The sequence below is a fragment of the Nicotiana tabacum genome, chromosome 22 (assembly GCF_000715075.1).
Source record: "Nicotiana tabacum cultivar K326 chromosome 22, ASM71507v2, whole genome shotgun sequence".
NCBI lineage: Eukaryota > Viridiplantae > Streptophyta > Magnoliopsida > Solanales > Solanaceae > Nicotiana > Nicotiana tabacum.
The window spans coordinates 50,769,551-50,782,190 of NC_134101.1; the positions used below are offsets into that span (position 1 = coordinate 50,769,551).

The following is a 12,640-nucleotide window of genomic DNA, read 5'->3' on the forward strand; positions in this document are numbered from 1 at the left end:
CTTTTTGATATTGTGCATTGCTTCTTTGATTTTCAAGATACTAAAGAATCTTCCAACTTCATCACATATCCTGTCATAGACCTTCTGGACACTCGGCATGATGCCCAATCAGTATCACAAAGGCTGTGAACTTTGTGAAATATTTTGAGCTCATTAGTAAATCTAATCCTGGAGCACCTTTTATGTACCTCACAAGTCTTACTGCACCTTCCATGTGTAACTTCTTTGGACAATGCATGAACTGACTTAGCACATGCACTGCATAGCAAATGTATGACCTTGTCATGGTGAGATACAACAACAACTTGCCCACCAGTCTTTGGTATAGCCCTACATCTGCCAACTTCTCATCTTCTTTCAGATTTAAGTGTTGATCATATTCGACAGTAGTTAATCTCTGATTGCGTTGCATTGGTGAAGCTACTAGTTTTGATCCTGCTAGTCCAAGATCAATGATCAATTCCATTACAAATTTTCTTTGATTCATCAATATTCCTTCTTTTGATCTTGCTATTTCAATTCTAAGAAAAAACTTCAACTCCCCTAAGTCTTTAATCTTGAAGTTACACTACAATATGGAATTTGCCTCTGAAATTAGACATTGGTCATTCCCAATTATGAGGAATTCATCCACATATACCAGGATGATTACTAATATGGTCCCTTGCTTCTTTGTGAACAAACAATAATCAAAGTGACTCTGAAAAAAACTTGAACTGAGCAATGCCTCAGTCAGTTTCAAATTCCACTGTCTTGAAGCTTGCTTTAATCCATAAAGGGATTTATGCAACCTACATACTTTCTCCCCCTGGCTGTGAAATCCCTGAGGTATGCACATGTAGACTTTTTCAGTGAGGTCTCTTTGAATAATTGAATTGTATACATCCATTAGATGTTGTTTCCAAAGCTAGGACTGCTCTTACTGTCACCATCTTGACTACATGAGAAAAAGTTTCCCGGTAATCTAACCCTTCAATCCGATTACAACATTTGGCCACTAATCGAGCCTTGTATCTCTCAACTTCTCCATTGTCTCTATACTTTATTTTGAATGCCCACTTGTATCCAATAGGTACCTTTCCTGCTGGTAAGTCTACTAATGTCCAAGTATCATTTTCTTTGAGGGTAGTCAACTCTTGGTCCATGGCTTTAACCCACTTGGGATCTGCTACTACTTCTTCATAGCTCATAGGATCCTTCAAGTTGGTGATTTTGAGATAGGATTTATACTTGGCTGAAATACCAGTATGACTCAAGTAGTCTTGCATTGGATACTTGCAAGATAATGTGTCAACTGAACTTGTCAATGACCCATTGCACACATAATCCTGCATCCACATAGGTTCCTTCACAGTCCTTCCTGATTTCCTGAGCTGACCATCTATATTGGTGAGAATAACTGCTTATGAGGACAACTCTACTTGTTGTTGTGCATCTTCAAAGACATCTTCAAAGTGATGGGGATGGTGTCTATGCAGCAAGTGATGCTTCTCGAGTGAATGTATCTTCTTCTAGAGGAGTTGGTCCTGCTGAGCCATCATTATTATTAGCAAGTATACATCATGGCTACTGGTAGATGACTCTATCACTCAATTGGGAAAAACCTGCAGCTTTCCTTTCTTTAGAAGTTGAAAAGGGAAGATGTGCTCCACGAACTTCACATCCCTGCTAACAAAAAAGGTGTTAGTCAAGATATTATAGTCTGTAGCCTTTCTAGGATGATGAATATCCCATCAGAACAACCCCATTAGCTCTTGCTGCAAATTTGTCTCCTCCTACCAGGAGTTTAGCAAAACAAAGGCATCTTACGGTTCTCATGTGCTGCAAGGATGGTGCTTTCCCATACAATATATCAAAAGAAGATTTGCCTGACAGTACTGATAAAGGGAGTCTGTTAATCACATATACTGCTGCTTGCACACACTCTCCCCATAATTTGAGAGGTAGATGACCCTGCAATCTAATTACCATGGCCATCTCTAGTATATGTTTGTATTTTCTCTCCACCACCCCATTTTGTTGTGGGGTGTGGACACAAGAACTCTGATGAATCATTCCATATGAATGAAATAAATTACTGCATTCATAATTAAATAACTCAGATCCATTGTCACTCCTTAGAATTTTGGATTGTTGCACCAAATTGAGTCTTTATTAAAGCAAGAAACTGTTTTAAGCATACAACCACATCACTTTTGAGTCTTAACAAGTAAATCCATATCATCCTACTGTAATCATCTACTATAGTAAGGAAAGATTTGTATCCATTGTGACTTGCCACTCTATATGGACCTCATACATCTACACGAATTAGCTCAAAAGGCTTATTTGATATACTTGTACTCTTTGAGAAGGGCGATCTTCCTTGTCTAGCTAGAGGATAGATTGTACAATCCCATAATCTATTACTATTGGACTTGAACTTCATGTTTGGAATTTGCTTTACTACTTTATTTGGAGCATATCCAAGTCTGCCATGCCATATTCCTAAATCCTCTTCTTTCATATAATCATCATGTACTTGTACATGTGCTGTCTTAACTTCATTTTTCTAGTGCTGCAAATTGTACAAGTTATCTAGTTCCTTACCAATCCCCTTCACTTTCCTCTTATGAAGGTCCTGCATGATCCAAAAGTCAGGATAGAAAGATATGAAGCAGTTTAAGTCCCTTGTAAGTTTGGAAACAGACAATACGTTGTATTTAAAATCTGTAATATAGAGCATATTCTAATGACACCGCTTTCACTAATTTTACTTTCTCCAGTGCAAGCAATGTCTAATGAGGTACCATTAGGTAAATACACTTTAGATTCAGTATTTATGCTATCAATGTTTATCTCTCAAGCAATTCTTTGGTGTGAACCATGTAATTGGATGCATCCGAGTTTACTATCCAATTTTTATTCTTTACTTTGTCATTTGTTGCAGTAGTCTTAGTTGTACCTATAAAATTCTTTATGTTATCACCTGTATCCTTGTTGATCGGCTTTAAGATTTGATCATATTGTTCCTGAGTGAACATGATTGGTTGAGCTCGTGTTGAATTTTCCACTAGTGTGTTCATCATCTGCTGCCCCTCCTGAGATACTGCATTAGCTGTTGCTTTACCCGTTAACTGCTATGCCTCATGTGTTGTTGCATTCACCATTGGTCATTGAGGGAAGTTGTTGGTCTTCTTCCTCATTTTGAAGTCAGCTGGATATCCATGTATCTTAAAGCAGGTCTCCCTTGTGTGCCCTTTATAGTTGCAGAAATCACAGAATAAATTATTCCTCCTAGGCTTGTAATCTTTTCCTGTGGTCACTCCTCATTTATTAGCGAACAATGTTATACCATCTGTGATGTCAATCACATGTGTAAACTTTCCCAAGGATCTTTGGCTTTTCTCAGAAACTATCATGGAATATGCCTTATTGATAGAAGGCACTGGGCTCATCATCACATTTTGGCTCCTAGGCTGTGCATACGATTCATTTAGGCCCATTAAGAACTGTAATAACCTCTGATATACAAAATGCTCTGAATAACTTTTAGATTCTGGGCAATCACATCCAGGACAGGTCATCAATGCATCATATTCTTCCCAAAGGTCTGTCAACTTTGAGAAATAAGCAGACACAGAAGAAATTCCTTGTGAAAACTATTTTCTTATGCAGAAAGAAAATACGAGATCTATCCACTTTGTCATATTTATCCTTCAAATCTATCCAAACCTTATGTACACTCGATTTGTACATAATTCCACTAAGCAATTCCTTGCTCACAACATTCATAATCCATGACAGAAATATTACATTGCATTTCTCCCAAAGTTCATACAATGACCGATCAAACTTATCCTTAGTACAACGTCCATCAACAAAACCCAACTTACTTGTACCAATCAATCCTATTTTCATAGATCTACTCCATAACGCATAGTTCTCAGTTTCAGTCAGCTGAATTGAAATCAAGGAGTTATCTGGAGTGTCGCATGGGTGTAAATACAGAGGATGATGATGATCGATAGTTGATATGGTTGTTCCTATGCTGGTTCCAGTTGAAATTTCTTCTCCAAGTCAAATCAAGCAATTTAAGTCTTTGATTTCACAATTCACGGAATCTCCAGTCGCAAATTGAAGGAATCAACAAACCCTAGCTTAATCGATCGAGAAAATCGCAACCGATCTACAACAAAGAAAACTTTGTAGAAATTAGAGAATAATAATCGTAGTGAATAGGAATCTATCTCCTGCGCTCTGATACCCTAATGGAGATTTGAGAATAACTTAGTGAGATTGTTAGAGAAGGAAATGAATGAGAAGGTTCTAGAGAATAATATCCATTGAAAGTAATTTGAGCTACCATATTGCAAATCTTAAGCAATGCAATGAGCTAATGATCTATATCCTACTTATATACATTGTGTATGACAGCTAGACTAATCATTCTTCACTAACTATCTAACCACCAATCACATAATTAGTTATAACTAACTAACTAACTATTAAAAAACTAAACTTTCTGCCCTCAAGGGCCAGTCATATGCTCGTTCCTTTCCTCAATATCATTCAAGATCTTCAAACTTTAGTCAAAATGATGTACTTAATTTGTATCTTTACCACATCCTTAGTTGCACATGCATGCGCACATTTTGAGTTTTGTCACGACCCAAAATTCACTGTAGGTCGTGATGACGCCTAACACCGCCGTCAGGCAAGTCAACAGTGATTGATCAATTCAATTACTCATTATAATACTTTAAAATCATAAGTTTTTTATTAATTAAATAGTGTGAGATAGAATTACACGAATTACAATAACGAATAACCCGTAGGAACTCCCAAAACCCGGTGTCACAAGTGCATGAGCTTCAACTAGAAAATATGATAAAATACAACATCTGTCTGGAATACAATTTAGACAGGAGAATATAAACAACTCTGATGGAAACTTTACAGGCTGCAGATCGTAACATGAAATGTAGTTCACGAAAAATCCCCGCAATAGCCGCGCCTCTGCGCCCAAAAGACCACCAGACATATATGTACCTGTACAAAAAGTGCAGCAAGTGTAGCATGAGTACGTACATCAATGCGTACCCAGTAAATATCTAGCCTGACCCCAGAGAAGTAGTGACGAGGGGTCGACATCAACACTTACTAGTGGTCCGATAAGAGAGATACAATAGAAGTAAACAGGTGTGATTCAGAGTAAATAAGCGAAATAACAAGTATAATACGTGGTACAATCCTCCTCTCAGCAATAACTCAAACTCTCAGCTAGTAGTTACCTCCTCAATCGGAGTATATATACAATGGACCTTACTAGGTAGGTCATCACAGTTCAATCAGGAAAAGCTCACAGATATACTGGCTTCTTGCCCATTATTACGCACGATTTCATAAGAGTATTTTATAGAAATGCCGAGGCGTATGGACACGATCTATCATAACATTGTCGAACCATAGATACATCTATTTTATTGCCGAGGCAAACGGCCAGCTCCCATGAGAGTGTGGTACATAATCCTGCCGAGGCGTATGACCCGATCCATCATAATGTGTGCACTGCCGAGGGCCGAACGGCATAGACCATAGATGTATCTATCCTGCTGAGGCAAACGGCCCGATCCCATTAGAATAAGAATTTTTGACCGGTCCTCGACCCTACTCATGAATAGTTGTGTGAGTTATAGATTTTAAGAGAACTTTTCGATGAGAACGCATAACGCGGGAGAATTTCGTAAGGAGAGTACAATTAATCAGCGGCTTATTATGAAGCCCGTCAAATCTCTACAATAGCAAGTCTATCACTCTACACAAGTCTAGTCTCAAGTCGTAATGTAAAATAAAGGAATTTAATAGGCAAAAGACAACTCAAATAGTACAGTTATAGCATGGCGGGAATCTAAGTCTACCCGGACATAACATGAATCTAGATACGTATGGACTCTCTTCACCTTGTGCATACGTAGCCCCCCGCAATAAGTAGCACATAACAAATACATCACCTAGGGGTAGTTTCTCCCTCACGGAGTTAGACAAGAGACTTATCTCGCTTCGAAGTTCCATAACCAGCTCCAAAGCCTCTCTAATACCTCAAACCAATGCCCATCGATCCAAAAATATTCAAACAACGTGAAAACCAATCAAAATATATTCTAATACCCATAATTAATCAATTTAAACAATCCCCAACTCCGCTCGAAAAGTCGACAAAGTCAACTCTCGGGCCCACATGCCCGGATTCCAAAATGTTTTTGAAGATAAACCTTACCCATAACACCACGAACTCAAATATATAATTTATTCCTAATTTCATGTCCAATTTCGTGATCAAAATCCAAAAATACCAAATTCTAGGTTTTCTACCAAAATCCCAAATTTCTACTAATTTCCATGTTTAAATCCATATATAAATCATGTATTTAACTTGTTAAAGGTGGGAATCACTTATCTTGGTTTGCTTGATGAAAACCTCCCCTTGAAACTGTCCAAAATCGCCCCAACCAAGTGAAAATGAGAGAAAATGGACCAAACCCCGTTCTTAAAAGAACAACCTGCCCAACGACCTCTCGCACCTGCGGCCACTTGAGTGCTTCTGCGGTTTCGCAGGTGCGGCCACAAATACCGCTTCTGCAGTCCCCCTTCAGCCCCTCTGCCTTCGTATCTGCGGACCAGATTCTACTTTTGCTGTGTCACACCTGTGACTAAGAAGCCGCTTCTGCGATTTCGCAAGTGCGACACAAGCCTTGCACCTGCGCCTCCAGCCTGCCTCAATCCCTTCTGTTTCTGCGACCACTGGGCCGCTTCTGCGGTCACGCAGGTGCGGGAATTACTTCATACCTGCGGCCTCTTCCTAGCTCCCTTCAAGCTAATTCTGCGGGCTCGACCTCGCTTCTGCGACCAAGACATCGCAGAAGAGATCACACCAGTTGCTGCCCAGCTTCAGCATTTCTTAAGTCCAAATAAATAAATTCGTTAACCATCAGGAATTCACCTGAGTCCCTTGGGACCTTAACCAAATATACCAACATGTCCCAAAATACAATATGATCTTAGTCGAGCCTTTAAATCACATCAAACGACTCTAAAATCATGAATCATACCCCAATTCAAGCTTAATGAACTTTAGAACTTCAAACTTCTACATTCGACAACGAAACCTATCAAATCAAGTCCGATTGACCTCAAATTTTGCACACAAGTCTTAACTGACATAACGAAGCTATTCCAAGGCTCAGAACCCCAAATAGACATCGATAACATCAAAATTCACTTCTAACCAAACTTATGAAATTCTTAAACCTCTAAAATGCCAACCTTCCATAATAAGTGCCGAAATGCTCCTGGGTGATCCGATACTTAACCCGAACGTACACCCAAGCCCGAAATTATCATACGAACCTATTGGAACCTTCAAATCCTGATTTCGAGGTCGTTTACTCAAAAACGAACCCTTAGTCAATTTTTCCAACTTAAAGCTTCCGAAATTAGAATTTTCTTTCCAAGTCAACTCCGAACTTCCCGAAATTAAATTTCGACCACATGTACAAGTCATAATACCTGAAGAGAATATACTCAAGGCCTCAAACCGCTTAATGATGCGCTAGAACTCAAAATGACCGGTTGGGTCGTTACATTCTCCCCCACTTAAACATACGTTCGTCCTCGAATGTGCTAAGTACTGCTCTGGAGTTGTTCAAAATCACTGTTTAAGACCTCGTGCACTTACTCGTGCCACCACAATCTAGTTGGACATATTAGCTCGAGTCAGACTGAAGATCCTCCCTATAACCTTAGCTAACAAGCTTTAGAACCAAGTTCCAACTTCCGAATTCCTATACAAGACCTGATTTTAACGTACAAACACCATACCAATCACCACACACTGTACCAAAACACGATCATGCATCTATGCTGAAATCACACCATGCACCACATAAGTCGGTCGCCCATAATAACACCCTCCGACCAAAATTGCTGAAATTTCACGAATCCGATGCCCACAATATATCTCATGACCCATATAAATTCGGTTCCAACTCTCGCAATACTGCCACGATGAAAGAGATGTGTAGAAACTCATAACCACCTTCTGAATCAATAATTCATGGAGGCTTTCCTCCTGACAAGAACCATTACCTCATTTTGAACTGAATAACGATATTCCTTCTTTAATGTACCTTATATAAATCTGATTGCGCTAAATTCAGGTCCAATAATCTCGTCTCACCCAGTGTAAGATACACAAGCAATAAGCTACCTCAAACACTGACCAAGATCTCTTATGACGCCAACAATGCACCAACATGCTACAAACTCGAATGCGATACATAAGGAAAAGCGAACTATGGAATGGAACTTCCCAACCCGCATAACGAATAAAACGGTCGAATAGATTCTATGAACCTACACCAGGGATGAAAAAGAAGGCACATAAAATAAGTGTAAGGAACTATGCTCAACATCTTACTGTTGCGGCGTGCAACCCAATCCGTCATTACACTGTTGTAGCGTGAAACCCGATCCACATAACATGGCCATGGCGGCGTGCCACCTTATCCAGACTATGTACCCGTGGCGGCATGCCACCCGATCCGCACATAACATCAAGAAGAAAACACACACATCAAGCCGTAACGCTTATACTTATGAAATGTCCGAATATCGACCACAAGCACATCAAGTGCATAATACAAATCCTGAGGAAACGGATAGTGCCATACGCTACAAAATCCAAGCACAACTAAGGTTCAATGATGACCTGCATCTCGAGAGCCACCTGCTCACATAACACCACAAGCTACACGGGACAAACACGTGTGCAAATAATCAAGCCGCCTCACAACTCACATGGCACAATAGAGATTTATATGGAATAGCTGACGACGGGAATAACATCTAATGCCCGATGACTCTCCATGAGCAATGCTATGACGAACGACACATCCGACCTGACGTAGAGCACACACTCACACTAAACCCACCAACGGACCTCACACCCATTCTGATCATACCATACTGGCCCAATAACCTTCCAAAGATCCACAATGGCCCTATTCATGACACATAAGAACAACCGTCACATCCAAAACAATCTCACACGGTCCACAACCTGAGGAACATGACATCTCCCAGGCTTAAACTCTCGCATTTGCGATATTACCATAACCTTCATACTTAGTTTTAATCTTTAACAATAAAGTGACTAACATGCCACACTTATAAAAATCTCCTCGTGGGGTACGCTCCCACGACCTTCCTCTCAGGTAGCAAAGTCCGCACATCCATACCACCAACTATACTAATTCCGTAAGGCAAATCACAATTCGCAAATCAATACACAATGCCTCTTCCATAGAACACCATTCTCAGGCACACTAAGATAACGCCAGCTTACTCTAAACATCTGAATTCTTCCCTGCTCATCCGAGCTCGTGACATTCTTATCAACACCGAACCGCAACCTTGATCCTCAACTTCCAATTCCCATGCCGTTCACTTTACCCATCATTACGCTATGCGATAACACACGCATTCACCATAACCCTTGAACTACTAGTAGAATAACCACTTCTTTGGTTATAAACCTTTCACTTAGCTCATTCCAGAAGAGCCAATGCAACACGCAACCGAATTCCTAAACTGCAGAAAATACAAACCTCTAGTCGTGATCTAGACGGTCATGACTCTTTCGGAGTCCATTTACACAACAAGGCCATTTGAATCAAATACCTCCTAAGTCAATTAAGTTACGGTGGCTGTCAAGCTCGCACGTATATCCAAAAACCACATGTATAACTTCACACGTCGAAGGAACTGATCATTACCATAATCATGCTGATTCAACCATGACTAACTGACCCAACTTGTTTCAATTTACTCTTGACCTGACTTAGAAATATAATAGCTCCATTCACAATATAACGAACTGAATCCGCACTCATTTCGAGTGATCCGAATCGTGATACCACGTCGTCTCAATACCCATTAATCATCTCATTCCTCCTTACGCGCACAATAGCATCTCCAACTGGTGCACCCATTCTGCAAGACCTTTCGTGCATCCGAAGCTATTTTTTCCTTTCCTCAATACTGCACCGCATACCCAATGATTGCATAGAATATTGCAAGCCCTGTTCATGATCCACTGCAAAAACTCGATCCTTAACCATACAATGAACCCGAAATCCCTAGGCACTACACTTATATTCTTAAACCCACTAGGACCGTTGTTGAGAGTCATCCACTCTAACTTGATCTCGAACATAACCAGACTCCAACGCTCTACTGGCGCATGAACACCCTCTCAAAGAAGCAACCGACTGAATTCTTTTCCTTGTACATTACATCCACAAAGCATAAACTCTGAGTCTTCCCAAAACCTGCACGTGAATCGATAAGGTAGAATATAGCACATATTTATCAATTTCTCTGCTCAAATTACCCCTGATGTTTTCCTTTTTATTTACCATAAATAATCCACCAATGCACCGATAACCAGAAGCTGCACAAGCCGACAACCACACGATCCAATCGTAGACGGTGGGGCTCCCCACTGTGCTTTAAGCTACCATCACATAATGTAGAGCCCACAACAGTTCCTCCTTCTCATTTACCATGATCCCGTATAGTTAACCCACCAAATTTCTCGAAGTCTTTTGTTAAGCTTTTCAGGAACATTCTAAATCAACAGTCACAATCATATATTCGACTTCTTACCGGGTAGCAAGTAGTATTCTTCGTATAAGCTTCGTCAACATCACGCAACCGCTAACCTGCTCACAGGAGATAACCCACCTGTGAAATTCCTTACCAACATCTTCCAACGACGCTGCACTGGGTGCAACTACCATGCAATCAGTAAATTCTCCTGAGCCCATGATCGCCCACCAGCTGTATAAGTCTGCTCCTTCCCCATTGACATCAACTGAAAGTTCAACAATACCTTTCGAACTCAAGTCATATTGCATCTGAAACGATAATCAAATCTTCACACCCCTCTTCATTTCAAGCAAAATCCTTTCTGCCATATTCAATCTTTCTCCGTATAGTAACCATCATTCCAAATAAAATTCGTAGACTAAATCACCTTCCATCACGATTCCCAAACCATTCTATACTTTCTCAAGGTACATGGCTATCCTACCACATAATCCATATGCCACTCTGCCACTCCCACTTCGGTCAACCATCTCCTTTAAGCAACTTTTCAATCTCTGCTTTTCATACTTGACCTGCTAGTACTTCAACCACCGCGAAGCACTTCCCGCCATGTCCTCCCTCATACTTCGCTGCCCCAAATGTTGCCTCAAACCAAGTTCATACCTGTAGCACCGGAACTAATGAATTGCTACCAACTCTAAACCTCCTAAAAGATCATCTTTCTCGAGCCATCAACATTAGAAACACCAATTCGATTCTGAACCGCTGCACACCGCTATCTCTGACAACCGCCCCTCATGCACTATTTCACAACACCTTGCCCCGAAGGCAAAATAAAAGAAGACCATAACACCGACGAACCGTAATGCGTTCCTAACAAGGACGACGATACCACGTCACAAATGAGAATTCCACCACGCTCGAAAATACCAAATCTCGCCACTTCATCAACCAAAGCCTGAACATCCGTAGTCCGATTGCCCTTCTTTTGATGGAATTAAATGCTGAACCTCTAAATCATGTCCTGAAAAATCCTCCTTTCAAGTTATTTACAACCTCGACACATAACCAAGCACCTTACCATTACACCAACATTGTGCGATAATAACCCATTAACATCGTAGCAATCCGTGCACAGTCTCGAAACCATAGAAAATACAGATACTGAGCTGGAACAAAAGACAATTCTTTCGCAAGGCGATGATAATAGCCTGCCCGAACACGCAGGGAAAACATACTGCACTACGTCTGCAATATCAATACCACCACTCGATGTCTAACTGACACGTCGCATAAGATTGAATAGGAAGGAAATAAAGGCACAAGCCTCAATGGAATCAAACCACACGATGAGGAAATCAAGAAGGGAAGTGCTCCTAACAGTCTTGTAGCCTCTTGAAGATAAGTATTGACGTCTCCATACCGATCTGCAAGATTCTACTAGACTTGCTCAAGACTCGTGAGACCTAAGTGAACCTAACACTCTGATACTAAGCTGTTACTACCTAAAATCTACTTTAGGTCGTGATGATGCCTAACACCGTCGTCAGGCAAGCCAACAGTGATTGATCAATTCAATTACTCATTATAGTACTTTAAAATCATAATTTTTGTATTAATTAAATAGTGTGAGATAGAATTACACGAATTACAATAACGAATATCCCGTAGGAACCCCTAAAACCCGGTGTCACAAGTGTATGAGCATCAACTAGAAAATATGATAAAATACAACATCTGTCTGGAATACAATTTAGACAGGAGAATATAAACAACTCTGATGGAAACTTTACAGGCTGCAGATCGTAACATGAAATGTAGTTCACGAAAAATCCCCGCAATAGCCACGCCTCTGCGCCCAAAAGACCACCAGACATATATGTACCTGTACAAAAAGTACAGCAAGTGTAGCATGAGTACGTACATCAATGCGTACCCAGTAAATATCTAGCCTGACCCCAGAGAAGTAGTGACGAGGGGTCGACATCAA

General features: G+C 40.4%; 1 protein-coding gene across 1 annotated transcript; it reads right to left on the minus strand.

Annotated features, from left to right (window-relative positions):
• Positions 1-2,551: 2,551 nt before the first annotated feature.
• LOC142175843 (uncharacterized) lies at positions 2,552-10,868 on the minus strand. The gene is made up of 4 exons (XM_075242843.1): positions 10,764-10,868; positions 3,715-3,939; positions 3,354-3,599; positions 2,552-2,620 (listed from the first exon to the last, which is right to left on the minus strand). The coding sequence occupies exons 1-4, from the start codon at positions 10,866-10,868 to the stop codon at positions 2,552-2,554; spliced, it is 645 nt and encodes a 214-aa protein (XP_075098944.1).
• Positions 10,869-12,640: the final 1,772 nt, after the last annotated feature.

Coding starts and splice junctions, on each gene's coding strand:
- LOC142175843 (XM_075242843.1), bottom strand. CDS start 10,868: ATGGGCTCAGGAGAATTTACTGATTGCATGGTAGTTGCACCCAGTGCA. Junction 3,940..10,763: donor GGGTTATCTCCTGTGAGCAG/GTTAGCGGTTGC, acceptor ATTTCAATTCAG/CTGACTGAAACTGAGAACTA. Junction 2,621..3,353: donor CCTTGGGAAAGTTTACACAT/GTGATTGACATC, acceptor TGGATCATGCAG/GACCTTCATAAGAGGAAAGT.